The following is an 18,015-nucleotide window of genomic DNA, read 5'->3' on the forward strand; positions in this document are numbered from 1 at the left end:
GAAAACATCTCCCTACCATTTCTCGCCATTCAACAAGAGAAAGCAACTACGAGCACGAACTCACGGGAATTAGCCAGAAAATACTCGAAGCGTCGATGTGCGCAGCCGCACGTACCATACACGCACCAACACCAGTACACCAGCCCCTGCGGCCTGCCTGCCTGACCTGCCTCGTCTACCACACTGTACATTCACAATTGAGTCGCGAGACTGTGAAGTGAACACGCACTCTAGAGATTTCTCCGCGGAGGAGCCATTTCAGATACCCAGCTTTGCTTACACTTTGTCTAAATATAGGTATACCCACGAGTAACAACAATATAGGTTGCGGATCTGGTGCTTTCTTAAGTGGAGCAACAACAAAAGCCGTGATTAAATTTGTTAGATCTTTTGTGCTGCAAAAGAAGAACGCCTGAGAACTCGCATTGTTTGGTTAGCCCGAAAGCCAAGTTCGGAGATATTGCGGGAGACTTCTGGAATACATATATATATATCGGGCGTCATACAAAAGGTTTACAACATCTACGAGATTCTGGCTGCACCGACCAAAGAAGCGCCTGGCGTGCCTTCGATGCCAGTATGTAAATTCTTAGATCGTTTGTTTTTCTTTTGCGAAAGCTATTGCGAGCCGACTCTATGCCTGCACACAAGTGAACATTCGCTAGACTAAAAATTGATCTTTTACTATAGCGTAGCGGCGCAGTTTCTTTTTGTTATATGTGAAAAAATTTCAATTTAACAATCTATTGAATTTTCTCAGGGCATAGAAGAGCTACTAAGATTAATGAGACAAAAGTCAATATTTCTTTTTGGATAATTCAAGCTTTCACCAGTCAGTCAAACATATGATATACTATGTCAATCGTCTGCTATGTCTCTATCTGTCCAAAATTAAATGTTCTGTGTGAAATTTTGAAAATTCATGGATTTTGATCAAATCAGTGTGCTTTTCTTACAAATTAAGCAATAAAAATGCAGATCAAAGTCCATGCAAAGGGATAAAGTATCGTCGATTGTCTCTAAATCTTATTTGCATTATGCCAGATATGTCTACGCAATTTTACTCAGTACCTTCTGCGGTTCAGAATGCCATGGGCGGAACACATCTTCATACACCACAGTCCATATTCCAACATACAATGAGCCACCAGAGCACTACTCCACAGAACGAGTCGCAATGGCTAAGGATGCCACAAGTGCCTCCAATGTCAATGCCTTGGAGCATACCGTCCTTCCAACAACCAGATCTGGTGAGGTTTACTGGAGAGAGGCCTCTACAACCATTTGGACCACTAGTTCATCAGAAACGTAAATTGGAAACTCCAGATGTTGTTGACACGTAAGTATCTAGAAATTTGATCAGTAACTTTATTGATTAAAAGGATGAAATATATAATTCATTTAATGTTCTTTAAATTTCAGACGGCCAACAAAACAGTTTATTACAGAGGAAAAGATGGCACAACATTTTCGTGGTTTGTATATTAGTCCTAATGCTGCTAATGCTCAAGATCCAGGTCCTTCAACATCAGCAGCTAGGCAAAGTACAGGGCAATTTGCGACAAATGCAGAAATGGATATGCCCAATACAGTAGATGCTGATGAAAACAATGATCATCCAAGACTAGTTATATCAGAAGAACTCAAAAGACTGCAACAAGAGCCAATCCTTCCATCAAGCTTGTTATCAAAATTGTAAGTTTCTAGTTTTTATTAATTCTTTATTCATATATTGTAATTGTTGCTGTTTTATTTTTAGTCTAGGTAGTGTTATAAGAATCATTCAAGTTCTTTTTTTTTTTGTTGAGCACAATAAAATTTTTTAATTAGGGAAAGTAAAGCTGGATAAGGTTTTCTCTTTCAGGGAGAGGCCCTCCATGGCTTTAGTACTTTGGGAACCACCAAACAAACATTTACGCATTTTACCAACTCCAAGGGACACGCCGACGCCTATTCCCTCTTCCGACGACAGCAACAACAACGGTATGGATGTCAGCAGCATAAATAATAATAATAACAACAACAACAACAACAGCAACAATAATAATAATGAGAGCATTCCAAATCTAAATCAGACAATGGATGTAAATATCTCTGATCCAACTCTTGAACCAATGGATCTTTAACTTTTTGTTGTCTGAACATTTTCATCGATATTCATTGTTCATTTTTTGTTATCGCCTCATAATATGCTTTACCGATTCGTATGTAATTTAAAGTAGAATTAAGATCGAAAAGTTTCGTACTGATAATATCTTAAAAAAAGATGCTCAGTAAATTTATTTAGTATTTTAAGAAAGTAAAAGTGATGAACCATAAGGTTGCTATATAGATGATAATCTCATTTCCTCAATAAGTTTAAACATTTTCACTCAGTTCCGATTTTACTACAAGTAATGCAACTTGGAGCCTAATAATTTTATTGATACACAAATTTCTGGTTTTTATAAACTCATATAATATACAGACTGAGTAAAAATTTTAGGACGAAGTGAAATGATTGTGCAATATCAAAAGAAAAATTAACAATACAGTTTTTTTTTTCACGGATGCGGATATATGTGTTCAAATTAACTTCTTCGACCAATTCTTAAACTGCCCATTAAAGTGATTAAGTGATTAGACATCTTTTAATTGGTTGTGGATCAATTTAGTTTTTTGGATGTTTATCGAGAATGGAATGCGAGCATTTGAATGGAAGCATAAGCGAGTTACTAACTTTTTTTGTGTATATAAGGAAAGCTTGTAGTTTTATTAGAGTGTCAAATTTGTATGTGAAAGTTTACGAAACGAGATAACACGTATATCAGTAACAACAAATTTCTTCATGATTGAGAATGCCTTTATTTTGAAAATGTGTTTCTTCGAGCCAAGACTTATATCTTGTACATATTACTCATATTTAAAAATCTTTGTTATACTTCTAATTGAAGTTCGATGATTGTCGTGTTTGTATGAATAAGTCGTGCAATTAAAACAAACATTTGATAGAAAAAGCGTTTTAATAACTTCTTCCTTCATTTCTACCAATTCCTTATAAAATATAGCTACACTAAAATTAAAATCATGAAAGATATCTTTCGTTCTGCAGTAATCGTTTAAATTTGAACTCTTACATTTGTATATGGCCAGACATTTTCTTGAGTCATATCACCTATAATTGCTATTGATTTATTGCGATTAGAATGTAAATCGAACTGACCTCTCCAAACTCGAAATTTCACGATGAAACGAATGAGACGCATGCAAGACGTTCTCGTTGGGTTGTTATTAGCATATGGTACGTTACACTTATTTATTTACGTTGCACAAATTTCAGATTCATAACATTTGTCAGTTATAATTAATTTCAGATTACACGTACGATCTTTCCTTTACACGTAAAAACTAAATTTTCCTTCTATTTCTACAAGTATTCATACGTCCTCTCTTTGGAACAATGCAAGATTAAAGATAGATACGAGTTCACGCGCAAGATAATAACTGTCACGAAACAAACATTGACTGCGTGAAACCCGGCATTGATTCCTCTCCTAATTCGCACCAGCAGTTGTCTCCTGGCGTATTCACGACATCAGGGTTGCAAGCTTGGAGGCTCCGTCCATTATCTGTGCTTTAAATTCGTCCGCGTCTTCAATCGGCTCGCCGTTGATGACCATCGCGAGTTTGTTGTTTTCCAGGATCGTTGCGTGATTGCCCTCAATGTAGTGGATCTCAACTTTTTCTTTCGTTATCTGAAAATAATTAAAAATTATTACTGGCATGTTTTTTGGTTCTGCTTTTATTTTTTTTTTTCAATGTAACTATTCTATACCGTGCCGAGACCATAGTCCTCGTCGACGGAGCGTAGAGTCGGCGCCGTGGGTTTGAGCAGAACGATGGGTGTTTTGAGGGGTGAAAGGGTTGACACGTCGTAATCATGGACAGCGATTAAACGATTGTAAATAGACGTGCAGAGTGACGCTGCTCCTTCTTTAGTCCAACCGAACTCTCCTAAATGGTCGCTTACTCGCGCCAGGAACACCTGGAGTTTGTTATCCCAGCCGCTGGTCTTCTCCAGCTCGACCACAAGCTGTAATTGACAAACGTGTAGGTATATTTAAAAGTTTCATTTCAGAAAGCTCGCAATTCGTTATTTAAGAAGTAAAATATTCACCTCCGCACTGCTGGAAGGCGATAGAATGTCCATCATGCCGAGCAGGACGTTACTCTGAAGTTCCTCGTCGCTGTTGGATGCTAGCTGTTGGCTCTGGAGTAGTTTCAACATATCCGGAGCACCGTCGAGGAGAATCAGTTTACCGCTCATTCCGCGTGCCTCGAGTCTTCTCACCAATTCGATAGCGACCAACGAACCGACCGAGTAGCCCACCACAGTGAAGTCTCGTCGATCTTTGCTCCTTTCGAGTATGTGCTGAAATGAGGAAACAAAGAGATTGCAGATGATACGATTGTCCAAGTCTTGGTCATCAAAAAGAAAAGTCACATACCGGCAGCAATTTATCAGCCATAGCATCGATGGATTTTTCCTCGTTGTTTTCCACTCCAAGTTGTAAACAAGAGGCCGGCGCCTTGATCTTGGGCGCGAGATTATTGAAAACGGTACCGACACCCTCGATACCGGGTATAAGGAATATCTCGGACCTCTCCTCGTTCTTGGTCTCGAGCTGGTAGCAGGTTTGGGGGTTGGGCACTTGGTCGCCGACTATGCGCACCAGGAGCTTCATGCCTGTGAGGATCTCGACTTCGCCATCAGCCCCACCGCCGCGCTTCTTGTTGCTATCGGCATCCTTGGATTGCATCTCTTGGAGCTTGGCGAAGTTCAGACCGCGGATGTCCTGGGCCGTCAAGAAGATCTCGAACTCGCGCTCCAGTGTCTGCTTGATTTCCACAGCCATCATAGAGTCCATTCCCAACTCGGCGAGAGACGTGTGCGGACTCACTGTCTTCAGATCCTTCAGACCTATTGACAATCGCGAGGTTTTAGAGTTGGTTCGAGTTCACGATCAATATAACGTTGTGTACAACTAACCCATAATGTTGAGAACGGTGTCGACGACGTTGAGGGCACCGGAGCCTCCCGCCCTCTTCTCAGCGACGACCATACTGGACACGATCGGCGAGTTCTGTCGTAGGAAGCCGTCGAGTTCCTGCAAGCACGAGGATATCCTCTGCTGGAGGGTGCCGCCGATGACCAGTTCCTTGTTGTCCTCCTGCATGTCGGCGACCAGACCGACGTCTCCGATCGCTCCCCACTGTACGGCCAATCCGGGCAGACCTTCGGTTGCGCGCCTCTCGCAGATTCTCTCCATCACCTAGTTAAAAACGATAATGGATGTTGTCATTGACGCTGCATAAAGTTATGAATTTTTCGAGGCAAACTAACTTACAGAGTTGGACATTCCGTAGTTGGTCTGACCAGCGTTTCCTCTACCGCAGGAGACCGACGAGAAGACGACGAACTGTCTGAGCTTGGGGCACAGTTTCCTGGTCAGCACATCAAGATGTTTAGTGGACCAGGCCTTGGCCTTGAACGATTCCTCGAAGGTCTCGGGCGTCTGGTTGTCCCAGACCGCATCCTTCAGTACTACAGCCAAGTTGAAGATGGCATCGACTGGGGCGAGTTTGGCAGCGGTTTCGATGATCGATTGACATTCGTCGCGCTTCGAGGCATCCTTGTCCGCGACGATGACAACGTTTGTTCCGTAGCCTCGCCACAACTCGATGCGCATCTTCTGATAACCGTTGCGGATACCAGTACGCGAGGTGATGACTAGATTCTTGGCTCCACGAAGTACCAACCAGTCGGCTGTGGGAAATCGTTAAAAATTGATTGGTCAGACGAAATGTGCAGAAATCGCTCTGAGGATAAAGGATGAATTTTAATTACCCAATTCAAGACCGAAACCACCAAGACCACCGAAGATGATGTAACTGCGGTCTGGCAGACAGTAGAATCGCGGCAAGGCCAGCATGAGTTCGTTTGGTGATTCCTTCTCATCACGAACCTTGATGATCACTTTACCGATGTGCTTTCCTGCAGCCATGTAACGGAAGGCAGCTTCGATTTGATCCTTGGGGAAGACCGTCCTACGATAAAACAAATCGAATTCCGTTAAACTCTTCTTCATACCAATCCTTTCAATAATTTTTTACATTTCGATCCTCACCTCGTGAGTGGCTTGATAGCTCCGTTCTTTAATCCCTTGCTCATCATATCTCTCAAGCCGCGCTTCTGGGTGCTGGTAGCGTTGAACAGGTTGTCCAACATGATACCGTGGAAGCTGATCTCCTTGAGGAAGCACTCCATACCCAGAGGGTTGTTAGCGGCAAGATCGAACTTACCGATCTCGAGGAAATGACCGCCGTTCGCGAGACACCTGACCGAAGCTTGGAGCTTCTCCTCGGCAAGACTGTTGAGGACGATGTCGACACCTCGGCCATTAGTCTGACGGAGGATCATCTGCTCGAAGCTGGTGTCACGAGAGTTGCCGATGTGGTCCTCTGGAATCTGGGGGAAGTTCTCGAGAATGAAGCGACGCTTCTCCGGGGTACCAACGGTGGTGAAGACCTCGCAGCCCTCGAACAGAGCCAAAGTGATAGCAGCCTGACCAACACCTCCGGTACCAGCGTGGATCAGGACCTTGTCGCCCTTCTTCATTTTACCTGAAACGATGAAAGACACGCGTTTCAAGTTTTTCTGTAAACCCTGGATGATCGTGTAGAGTTGAGTTAGATGCTTACCGCTGAGGTACAGAGCGTAGTAACAGGTACCGTAGACGCAAGGAACGGTAGCCGCGTCCTCGAGACTCCAGCTCTCTGGGATGTCCCAGGAGAGATCGGGATCGCAAATGCAGAGGTTGGTCATGGCCTTGTTGTCGATCATACCCATGATGCGTCTGCCCTTGGAGGTGATACCGCAGTATTCAAAACCTAACACACACTCTTGAGCCTGTCTGGTCTTGGCGACGACCTCCACGGCGAGCTTACCGGTGGCCAACATGACATCTCTGCAGAAAAAGGAATCGGCAATATTAGATATGCAGTTCGCTTAGTTAATTTTTAATTTACGAGATAAGGGAAAATTCCTACCTGAAGTTGATGGATGAGTAGACGACAGTGACAAGGTCATCGCTCTGGAAGCCGAGTGGAATCGGTCCCTCGAGCCAGCTGAGCGAGTTGAGGTCACCACGTACGATCTGGTTAGCCCAGGCATGACGGACGGGTTTGGGCTCGAGAGGCGGAAGTGGCAAGTGCCTGTACGATCCCCAAACTCCGTTGGGGCGCAGTACGGATACCGCCAAGTCCTTTTGTAACTCCTTGGTGTACAGCGGATCTTGAAGAGAGAATTTGGGTGCCTTTGGATCCTGGATCAGGATACCGCGGACGATTTCGCCGCCGGGTTCCTTTCGCAGACAGTTGATGTAGCCGACCAGACCTGCGATCATCGCAAAATCATAAAATCAAAACATCGATCGAACACTAAATTATTATGATAACGGTGAACCAATCGTACCGTTTTCGAAGTCTCCCTGGCTAACGTAGAGGATCCTGGTGTTGCCAGGGTTCTCCTTTTCAAGCTCCTCCTTCATGATCTTCTTCATCTCGTCGACCCAGTCAAACCTGTCGTTGCTGATATTGATGACCAGCGTCTTCCTGACCTGCTTGGGGCGTTTTCTCAGCAGCACAAGCAGCTCGTTGCCGACCTTCTTCTCCAGCAGAACACATAATCCCTTGCTCAGTGCGTACTCGTCGATCTGCTTTGAGTCAGTCTCCAGGCTCTCGCGAGACAGTATGAATCCGCCTTCTTCGACAGCCGTCGACAGGACGCCGAGGTTCGCGGCGCGTTCGGGCGTGAGGACCTTGTGACCTACAGCCAGAACTGCATTGGTGTCGGCGCCGAACTTCTTGACATCGCCCACGGTGATGTTAGCTGGGATCTCGCCTTCCTCGTAGACGAGTTCGTTTCCTATGATGTTAATGTCCGCCTGGATCAGTGGCATATCGCCCAGAGCATCGGCTATCAGATTAGACACGAGTTGGTCCACCTCCACGCGGTCTGACTCCTCGATGAGTTCAACGGTCTTGACTTTGATACCAAGATGGTTCTCCAGTCCGAAGTGGGTCGCCATACGGATGGCGTCACGCATCGACGTCTCAGCGCGGTCGATGTTTGCGATGAATTTGTACTCCTCGAGTACTGGTTCACCGGCTGGCTTACGACGGGAGATAGCACTGGCTTTCAGACCACGGATCTCCACACCACCGGACACGATCACGTCGAGGGTCTTGTTCACATAGACGGGGAATTCTGCAAGAGGAATCGGTATTTCAGAATAAAAAATAATATCGCGTTCAAAGCTTTTCCAACATTAGCCTACCTTTGTTCTCTTCGTCCATGGCACGAATCTGGTTGAGATGGCTCTTGGTGTCGATGACCAGTTTCTGGATTCCAGTGGGGACAAAGAGACCACGAGTGTCGGCGCCGAGGATCTGCATCTGCAGCATGTTGTCCATGAAGGCGACCCAGTTGTTGTGCCAGGCGAGGTGTCCCTTGCTACCGGTGATCGTAGCCCTCTTGACACTACGGAAGAGGCCACTGTAGTGGTAGCCTCTGAGTCGTAGCTCCTTGTAGACGTCACGAGTGGTCATGCACTCATCATCGTCGTTGTCAGTTGCGAGCAGGGCTGGGTTGACCTTCTCGTCGGCTGGGTTACTGGACGCGCGGACGTAGCCAGTGACGACGGCTACACCACCTTCGACGACCTCGAACCTGCCGGATCCTGAAGCGACAAAAAGTTATTCAGTCAAATCGGATTACAAGTAGACAAACGCATGTTAGGTCAGACATCGCTCCAAGTTTTTTTTCCAAAACCATACCTTTCTGAACCATGAGAGTGAAGTCAACGGTGCCATCCTTAGGCACAGTGGTAGCTCTGAGGAACTTGACGTCCTCGAAGATGACGGAGACCTCAGTGTACAGTTCTCCGCGCATCATACCGATGGTCTCCCAGATGAGGGCGAGGTATCCGGTAGCAGGGAAGAGGTTCCTGCCGTCGATTACGTGACCGGCAACGAACTCAAAGTCCTCGTCGGCGAGAGTCACCTCTACCACACGCTCTCCAGAAGTGATCTTCTCTTGCATTCTGTAGGACGTGACGTACCAGTCGTCGGAGTGCTCCCACTTGACGAGCGGCGAGATCATGGGAGTAGTACGGCTCACCGGGAAGGCGACGTGCGGGTAGAGTTCGTCTGAGTAAAAATAATGCCATTTAAATATCTGATTTTTTTTATAGAAAAAAAAAAATTATTTTTCTTCGCTAAACTTACGCAACTGCGGCTGGAGTCCAGCATTGTACATCTTTCCAAGAGCCTGAGCCAGCATCTCCACGTTGTCGGCGTGACCTCGCTTGGTCAGAGCAATGTTGCTCACAGTTGGTGCGAGAGATCTACGGAGGATGGCCTGAAGAAGACCATGGGGTGCGATTTCAATGCAGATGGCATCCTTGGGGATGAGAGCAGACGTTTCCTCGAACAGCACCGAGCTGAGGAGATTGTTGGTGTGGTACTCGGCCGAACAGAGACGAGCTGCAGCGGTGTCCCACTTGCTGCGCGGCACCGAAGTGCTCAACCATTTGGAGCTACGGGGCTTCGGTTCTGGGATAACCTTCTGCAGGTAAGCGAGAAGCTTGGGTCCAGCTGGAGCGATGTAACGGCTGTGGTACGGGATGTTGCTACAATTCACTTCCTTGGCGAAAATGTTGTTTGCCTGGAACGAACGAACAAACGGAAGATTTTATTAATTTCTATGATCGGCGGCCGACTAAACGAAACGTTTTCTACTTGTTAGAGCTTGATCTTCAAAAAAAAGTCTCGAAACTCACCTGAAGCTTAGCGACGAAAGCCTTCAAGGACTCTGCAGGTCCACTGATGGTCGCGCTATCGGCGGCGTTGTGGCATGCGACTTCGATGTCCGGAGGGCACATGCTCTTGATCTCGTTGTAGCCGAGACCAACGGCAGCCATGGAACCTTGTATAATCTTAGACTCGATGGAGGCCACACCTCGCGAGTACGCTGACAGAATCATCTGCTCGGCGGTGAAGCAGCCATCGGCATAGGCGCAACCCAGTTCTCCTACCGAGTGACCGATAATGTTGTCGGGCTCGATGCCTACCGATTTCAGAACATCCACGAGACCGATCTGCGAAATTATGAACATCGGTGTTTAAAGTCCATCTAGGTAAGTAAGGCTATGAGGGTGGCCGAGCATGTCTTTACCTGAACGGCAGCGATTCCAACAAACGAGTTGAGAATGTTGTCGAAGGTCTTCGGGTCCTTGTTCGTGATGATGTCAACGATGTTGATACCACGAGGTTTCAGCACTGCGTCGCACTTCTTGATCGCCGCAGCGAATACTGGCAGGCGCATCAATGCTTCTCCTGTTCAGCAAAATAATAAAAGCGATCGGTAATTATGACACCCTAGGAACTTGAAATGATACGGAATATTATACCGATCCTTACCCATTCCTGGCCATTGAGAGCCCATTCCAGAGAAGACAAACCACACGGGCCTCTTATTTCCCAAGTAGTTAGCGATCTCCCTGACGGGGTTCTTGACGAGTCCACGCGGCGGCAAAACGGTGTATCCTCTGTAGAGGTGACTGCCGATCTCTTCCGAGTGAATGTTGTGCAGGAGTCTCACGTACTCAATGTCGACAGGCCTGCTCTCGAGCTGAAAATCGACGTTCACGTTGTAAAACTCGCATATAACTAGATCACTAAATAATTATATCGCTATATACTTACATCGTCTAAGAGAACTTTTATGGCGTGCTCCGTGCGACCGGACACAGCGACGACACGTGGCAGGTCGTCGTTGGGAAGTCCATTGTTGACCTTCTCCTTCTCGTGGGACTTGAGCAAAACGTGAGCGTTGGCACCACCGAAACCGAAGGAGTTGATACCGGCGTAACCACCATCCCAGGGTGTGGGATCAGTGACGACCTTCAACCTGCCCTCTTCCAGAGCTTTGATGCCCTGACGAATTTTCTTGAAGTGCAGATTGGGCGGGATGAGTCCGGTATGCATGCCGATCACCACCTTTCGACAAAATCGAGTCATCAGTAACGATCTTCGAAGAGAATGTTAAATAATACGATGTACATTCGGAATCTCACCTTGGCAATGGAACAGAGACCACTGGCAGGCTCGGAGTGTCCCAAATTCGACTTGATGGATCCGACCCAGAGAGGCTCGGAGCGACCGGTGCAGAAGACTCGGTCGAGGGCGTTGACCTCCTCGGGATCTCCGACCTTGGTACCGGTACCGTGAGCCTCGATGTAGCTCAAGCTCGTCGGCGGTACGCCGATCTCCTCGTAGAACTCCTTGAGGAGAGTGCCCTGCATGATGCTCGAGGGGAAAGTGATACCCTGCTCCTTGAAACCGTCGCAGTTCGTTTTGGCGTGAACGAAGGTGGCGTAGATACGCTTCGCGTCCTTGGCCTTCTGCAGGAACACCATCGAGATGGCCTCGCTACGGGCGTAACCATTGGCCGAATCGTCGAAGGACTTGCAGCGACCGTCCGGAGATAGTACACCTGTATTTTTGACGATCATTCAAATAAGATCTCGCTACTCTGAACGTGTGAAAATTTCAGTTTGATTAACAGAGCTATGACTCACCGAGACGGGAGAACTGAAGCGAGACGTACGGATGGAGGCAAAGATTGGCGCCGCCCACGAGCGCTGAGTCGCAGAGTCCATCGCGAATCGCTCTGTAGGCGTGTTCCATGGCGAAGAGACTGGAGCTACAAGCCGAGTCGACGGAGTAGCTGGGACCGGTGACGCCCAGCCAGTACGAGATGCGGTTCGCCAACATGGCACGACTGCAGCCGGTGATACCGAAACCGTTCACCTATTTTTAACATAATATTTGTTTGAATCATCATCTCACAGCGAATTGCAGCCGAGGGGGAATTTTAATTGCTCTCTAAAGTTAATTCAGTTTCGGGGAATCGACGACGAGGCTTACGTAACGACCCGTGTCCACTACTCGGCATACATTTGTAACCGAAGCGAAGCCGAGCGCTTTCATGAATATACATCGCGCCGATCGCCCGATGAATATTTACTCGGATCGATTTTTTTATTACATAGTCTTGTACAATTGAATAACAGTCATTACCATAAATACGCGCCGATGATTCTTACCTGGAGCTTTTCGTAGAACCAGGTTTTCTCGGACTCGGAGAAACAGGCGCCGATGAAGACACCGCATCGGGAGCCGCGCATTTGTTTGGGGTTGACACCCGCGTCGACGATCGCCTCGTACGCGTGCTCGAGCAGCATACGACACATAGGGTCCATGGTGTGGGCCTGCTTGAAGTGCACGCCGAAGAAGAGGGCGTCGAATTTTTCCACATTGTTCACCTTGCCCGTGTTTTGCGGGATCTCGGGGTGATCTGCAAGTACATCCAGATTTTACGCAAGTCGTTGCGCTGCATGATTATTTATGAGTAACGTGAGGGCACGCGTGACTTTGTAATGCCACGCGCACGGTAGAAAAGCGGCTTTCTTGTTTTTTCCGTCTCATGCAAAAAACCATCGAACTCGAATTCAATTCGTGCGAGAAAGACTATTTTCCAGTAAGACATTGTATGCGTAAACGATTCAGCTGATTAAAATTCGTTAGAACTGCACGTAGTCACGATGCATACACCCATAAATACTAGTGCTTGTAACTTTCAATTTTACAGAATACAAGTTAAATGAACCCCAGATTCGGGTCAAAATTGACGCTCAAAGTAATGAAGTTTTAAAAAATTCAAATAAATTTTAAAAATCCGTATGAATAACTCACCCAACTTCCAACGACGATCATCATCGGTAACAAGATCGACTTTGTTCATGAGGTTCTCCTGGAAGTGCTTCATGTCATTGGAATCAGGGAATCGACCTGCGATACCACTGATGACGATCTCCTCTTCAGGCGCCACCCGCTTCAGCTTCTTGATCTCTCGGGTCTCCCCGTTGACCTTCGTCTCCGCCATCCTGACTGTCTCAACTACTAGATCGTCTCCACAAGATATAAGTCAACAGCACTGCTACGCTTCCTTCGGTCCTGCGACTACAAACACTGACTGTATACGTGTGTATTCCGATTCACTTTTTACACCACATAAGAAAAAAAAATTTTTTTTTTTTAATTAAAATCACTAGTCTTGACGGTTCGTGCACGCGGCCAAAGTCTGCAATTTGAATAATTTCTCGAGGACGCGTCGATTTGAGAATTCCTGAAGGATCGAATTACGATAGGCTTTGATAATAAGGAGTGAGGTGGAAAGTTTCGGAGAATTAATTATAGGTGTATAATAGAGAGGAAGGAAGACGCCCTCGCGGCTGGCGGTACAGAGTGGTAGTGGAAGACCGCGAGCGCGCTACTGAACGCCGCGCCGCCGGTTCGGGGCCTTTTATAACAGCGGTTTCTCCTCGTCGTTGTGTACGGCAGGGGCCTTCGCCGAGGAAATTACGTTTTCAAATTTAAGCATTTTCGAACGATCCGAGCGGACGACATGTGTCTAGACTACTCGGGCGGATATCGGCTTCGCCATTTTTTGTACTGGACTGCGACCGACGCTCGCAATTCGAGGAAAGGTAAACAATTAACATACGTATTTTTCGTCAATTTCCTATAAATTAGAGCAATCTTTTTCAGAAATGAATCGGATAACGTCTATATAGTACTGTGGGTCGCTAGTGAATCATACACCGCGTTTACGGCCGTATTGCAATGCAATATTCGTCATTGAAAATTCGTGGCTCGAATCAAAACGTCATTCTTCGATAGCGAAGCTAGGAAGCTTTTTACTTTTTAAGCTTCGGAAAGTGATTTTTGTTTGGCTGTGCAAAGTTTTCAATATAACATAGTTTCCCATGACTTTTGAATTGAATTTTAAATCATTGGAGATTATGCAGAATTGTAAATATTTAAAGTAATAATAATTAAATCATTAAAATTAAATGCTCTAAGTGTACAGCGATGCATGCTTGTAATTGAAAAATTACATTCATAAAACGTGCGTCTACCTTTGAATCTAGCTAAATGGCTTTGTATTTGTTATGGAAAGGTTCGGGGCATCGACCGTCGTTGTGTAATATCGCATCGGTTATTTAAATTCCACGAAGGATTTATTGTGTATTGTATGTAAAAAGTGAAGTGTAATGAATGCTGAGCATTATTTAACTGAATTATTTAATGAGATTACGTACTATACTAAAAATCTGTTTAATCTCATCCCGTCCATTAAAAATCACTCGAACGGTTTGAATGATTTGTCTATAGCTCTATTAACGATCGGTGAATGAAACAAATTTAATTTTATTGTTATTATTTTTTGTCATAATATTCGCACCCGTGGTTGCGTAGAAAACAAATCAAAATCCATGAAAAATTAAATTTAAATAATCTTAAATGCTTTCAAACTAACGCGAATGACTAGTCATTCCGCACGCACGTGATGCCAGTGTGATTAGAGACAAATAAAATGGTAACAAGCAGAAAACTAAAAGTATGCAAGCAGAAAACAATATTCCTGTATAAGTAAGTACCTTGAGCGTCAGCCTATCTCGCTTTCCTTGCGCATTCGTCAAAACTGGCCGATAATTCTCGACCGATTGCCCACGCGAGTTGTAGTTCGCTAATAGGAATTAACAAGTAGATATCGCCTGATACCTATTGCGCTAGATCGTCATTGACTACAATCGCGGAATTCTCACGCTTATTACAATTTACGGAATTTTGCTCTTCGAAAACAATGTCCGGTATACGTTAAGCATATAGTAGATACAGTAGCTCACGAGTGTGCCGAGGAGATTCTACTGATCTGAACGTGTACGTAGCTCGCATTGTAATAAATAGATGGTACACTTATATAGTTTTCAATCATATTTTTTCCTTATTTATTGGTAGTGAAAATTGGATTCAAAATTCTGAGTGCTTTTTTTCACTCTTTTTTGTATTAATCATCACTTTTTTATCAAGTATGTTATTATTATAGAATCAAAGCGGTTCAGTAAAGGCTTTTTTTTACGTGGCATTTGGAACTCGAAAGTTCATCGCCTCATCTACGCAAGCCTTCCACGCTGCCCTATCTTGTGTCAACCTCACCCAAGATGCACCTCTCTGATGGACACCCACCCGTCCTATTTCTACTAGATCCGCTTTTACGTTGTCCTCCCATCTACGTCTAGGTCTACCTAGAGGTCGCGCTACCATCGGCCTGCCCTTTATGACACACGCTGCCGTACGGTCGTCTCCCATTCTCGCTACGTGCCCTGCCCATCCCAATCTGCGCGATTTTATTATTCTGTTAATATTTGGTGACGCGTACAGATTGTACTCATCATTGTGTAGTCTCCTCCATTCCCGGGTTTCATCATCTTTCTTCGGCCCGTATATTTGTCGCAAGACTTTATTTTCAAATACCCTAAAACGGTTGTCCGCCTGCTTAGTAAAGCCCACGTTTCGCACCCGTACAGAACCACCGGCAGTATTACTGTCCTGTATATTCTTATTTTAACGTTTTTAGACAACAGCCTCGACTTGAGTAAATTACTCACGGCGTAGAAGCAAGCACGGAGACCCGAATGGAGTCTCTTATTTATTTCGACATTAATCTCGTTTCTATCATTTATGGTCGTACCCAGATGAATTCGCTAACCTTTTCAAAAGTAAAATTCCCAACTCTGAGATCTTCCTCCCCTCTGCAGATGCCTAGCTTATCCACAATCATGTACTTTGTTTTTGATTCACTCACTTCTAACCCTGTATAACCCACCGCTTTTATGAGGATTTCCGCGTTTCTTGCTACCGTTTCCCTACAATCCCCCAGTATATCCAAATCATCTGCGTAGCCTAGTATCTGCGTTGTTCCATTAAGCGTTGCGCCCAGCTGGCTAACCTGCATTTTTCTAACGGCATACTCTAACGTTAAGTTGAACAGCACCGTGGAGAGCCCACCCCCTTGTTTTAAACCATCGCGTATCATGAAGCGTTCTGATATATTATCGCCTACTCGGACCTTTCCCGTGCTTCCGTTCAGACATATTTGAATTAATCTCACGAGTTTTTTCGGTACACCGAGAAGTACTAGAATTTGATACATTCTGCTTCGCTTAATAGAGTCGTACGCTTTTTTAAAATCTATAAATAGTTGGTGTATAGTTTCGCAAAATTCCCACTTTTTCTCTAACAACTGTCTTATGGTTAACATTTGATCGCTCGTCGATCTGTTGCGCCGAAATCCGCACTGATAATCTCCTACTATATTTTCCGCGAATGGAGTGAGTCTAGCTTGTATTACGTTTGACAGAACTTTGTAGCACGTTGCTAAAAGTGAGATACCCCTATAGTTATTGCAGTCGGTCTTATTTCCCTTTTTAAAAATCGGTATAATGATAGATTCCTTCCAATTTTCGGGTATTGTTTCATTTTTCCAGATGGCACATACTAGTTTATAGATTTTGAAAGTGAGCTCGACGCCCCCATATTTGAGTAACTCAGCTGGTATAGAGTCATTTCCCGCGGCTTTGTTGTTTTTTAGTTTTTTAATCGCGGCCTCTACTTCTTGGTAGCTCGGTTCCTCCACTTGGGGTTCAGCAGTGTGAATTTCGTCCCCTAATTCTTCGCTATTTTCGTGCACGTTTAATAATTTATCGAAATAATTTTTTCACAGCGACAGTAATTCGTTGTCATTTGGTTCAGTAAAGGCTTAATTGATTAAATTATATTATGTTCAAAGTAGATAGCATTTAAATATTATTTGCACACAAAGGTATTTTTTGGTATTGAACTGTCTACAGTACTTTCTACGTAAATTGGTGTCAGTCTGACATGACTCGCCGTTTTCAGTAAAACTAGTAAAAATACTCGAAAATAACGTTTTTATCGACAGATTAAAATTTGTGATTCGCGTCACAATCTTTTGTACAAAACCGATAGTATATACAAAATTTTTACGGGGCGTCAGATCGTGTTTGACAGAACGAATCATTATCAATCGAAGTAAGATTCTCAGTTCATAGAGCTCGTTCTGTAAACACATCGCTTCGTCCCTTCTCTGCTTTTCAGTTTTTAGTGCGGCGTACAGAAAATAAGCGTTTCATAGCGTAGATTCCCAATTGAATATGCACCGATCGTCGAGCGACTCAGCGAACGGTTCGCTTTGACCAGTGTCAAGGGTTGCCGGATGTCGAATTGGATCTGCATACAGATTTCATTAACATGCCTACATTCCTCTTTACCTATAACTACAATCTACGATTAGCGATTGTACATCGTTCTCTATGTCGTGAGTAGTAACGCCTGCGATAGTTTTTATTTTCCATCGTATACGAAGAATTCGAATTTTAAAAGAAAATATACGGTTTTGTGGACTTGCAGTGACTTTAAAATGAAAAGTATGCAGAGAATCTTGTTGGAAGTCAAATAAATATGGAAGGTTGTATATTTAAGCAGTTTGTTTTTATAATTACGTATGCACAATACAGATTTTCATGTATGTTTGAAATTCTCAACTGAGTTTTACTTTTTATTGATATTACATTGCTATATAGCAAAGTGCCGCTGCAATTCGAAAGATTGGATTTTTGTTGATTTCAAGAAATAAGGTATTAATCGCGATGTGCTGTATGATTAGTTTTGTGAAAAATAAATAGAGAGTCAATAAAAGTAATATTGTGCTTTTACTAATCAAATTGTATAAAATCACAAGATAGATAAACAATTTTTCTAGAGTACATAGTCGAAAAATAGATAAGCTTAGTTTTTCACTTTTTCATAATCTCCGTTTTAAACGATTCCGCATCTTCCACAGCATCTCCATTGATAGCAGCTGCAACCTTGTCGCTATCAAGCATCGTAACGTGGTTTCCTTTTACGTGATAAACTTCTACTTTGTTACTTGTTACCTATAATTATTTCGTTCTAAGCAATTACACCAATTCAGGTAGAAACATC

The 18,015-nt window shown here is 44.4% G+C and overlaps 2 protein-coding genes across 4 annotated transcripts; one reads left to right on the forward strand and one right to left on the reverse strand.

Moving 5' to 3' along the window:
* The first annotated feature begins 89 nt into the window (after positions 1–89).
* LOC100678127 (probable WRKY transcription factor protein 1) lies at positions 90–2,996 on the forward strand. Of its 3 annotated transcripts, none has more exons than XM_016983863.3 (4): positions 90–577; positions 1,045–1,339; positions 1,423–1,695; positions 1,865–2,990. In XM_016983863.3, exons 2-4 carry the CDS (start codon positions 1,047–1,049, stop codon positions 2,124–2,126), a joined length of 828 nt encoding a protein of 275 aa, XP_016839352.1. In that variant the 5' UTR covers positions 90–577; positions 1,045–1,046; the 3' UTR covers positions 2,127–2,990. The 3 variants fall into 3 exon arrangements, with proteins under 3 accessions (XP_016839352.1, XP_003425791.1, XP_031782349.1); XM_003425743.5 differs by having other exon boundaries at positions 134–577; positions 1,086–1,339; XM_031926489.1 differs by lacking the exon at positions 90–577 and having other exon boundaries at positions 1,038–1,339; positions 1,865–2,996.
* On the reverse strand, positions 2,828–14,648 carry LOC100122083 (fatty acid synthase). Its single transcript, XM_008205679.4, has 23 exons — positions 14,607–14,648; positions 12,859–13,125; positions 12,210–12,460; positions 11,682–11,913; positions 11,178–11,596; positions 10,807–11,100; positions 10,522–10,732; positions 10,277–10,437; positions 9,882–10,199; positions 9,328–9,766; positions 8,878–9,249; positions 8,379–8,780; positions 7,514–8,308; positions 7,090–7,435; positions 6,742–7,007; positions 6,168–6,663; positions 5,888–6,087; positions 5,388–5,806; positions 5,030–5,312; positions 4,488–4,960; positions 4,157–4,411; positions 3,815–4,072; positions 2,828–3,734 (listed from the first exon to the last, which is right to left on the reverse strand). Exons 2-23 carry the CDS (start codon positions 13,046–13,048, stop codon positions 3,567–3,569), a joined length of 7,248 nt encoding a protein of 2,415 aa, XP_008203901.1. The 5' UTR covers positions 13,049–13,125; positions 14,607–14,648; the 3' UTR covers positions 2,828–3,566.
* Positions 14,649–18,015: the final 3,367 nt, after the last annotated feature.

Source organism: Nasonia vitripennis, chromosome 3 (assembly GCF_009193385.2).
Source record: "Nasonia vitripennis strain AsymCx chromosome 3, Nvit_psr_1.1, whole genome shotgun sequence".
Lineage (NCBI taxonomy): Eukaryota > Metazoa > Arthropoda > Insecta > Hymenoptera > Pteromalidae > Nasonia > Nasonia vitripennis.

Coding starts and splice junctions, on each gene's coding strand:
- LOC100678127 (XM_031926489.1), top strand. CDS start 1,038: ATGCCAGATATGTCTACGCAATTTTACTCAGTACCTTCTGCGGTTCAG. Junction 1,340..1,422: donor ACTCCAGATGTTGTTGACAC/GTAAGTATCTAG, acceptor TTTAAATTTCAG/ACGGCCAACAAAACAGTTTA. Junction 1,696..1,864: donor TCAAGCTTGTTATCAAAATT/GTAAGTTTCTAG, acceptor TTTCTCTTTCAG/GGAGAGGCCCTCCATGGCTT.
- LOC100122083 (XM_008205679.4), bottom strand. CDS start 13,048: ATGGCGGAGACGAAGGTCAACGGGGAGACCCGAGAGATCAAGAAGCTG. Junction 4,412..4,487: donor TGGCTGATAAATTGCTGCCG/GTATGTGACTTT, acceptor TCCTCATTTCAG/CACATACTCGAAAGGAGCAA. Junction 3,735..3,814: donor AGGACTATGGTCTCGGCACG/GTATAGAATAGT, acceptor AATTATTTTCAG/ATAACGAAAGAAAAAGTTGA.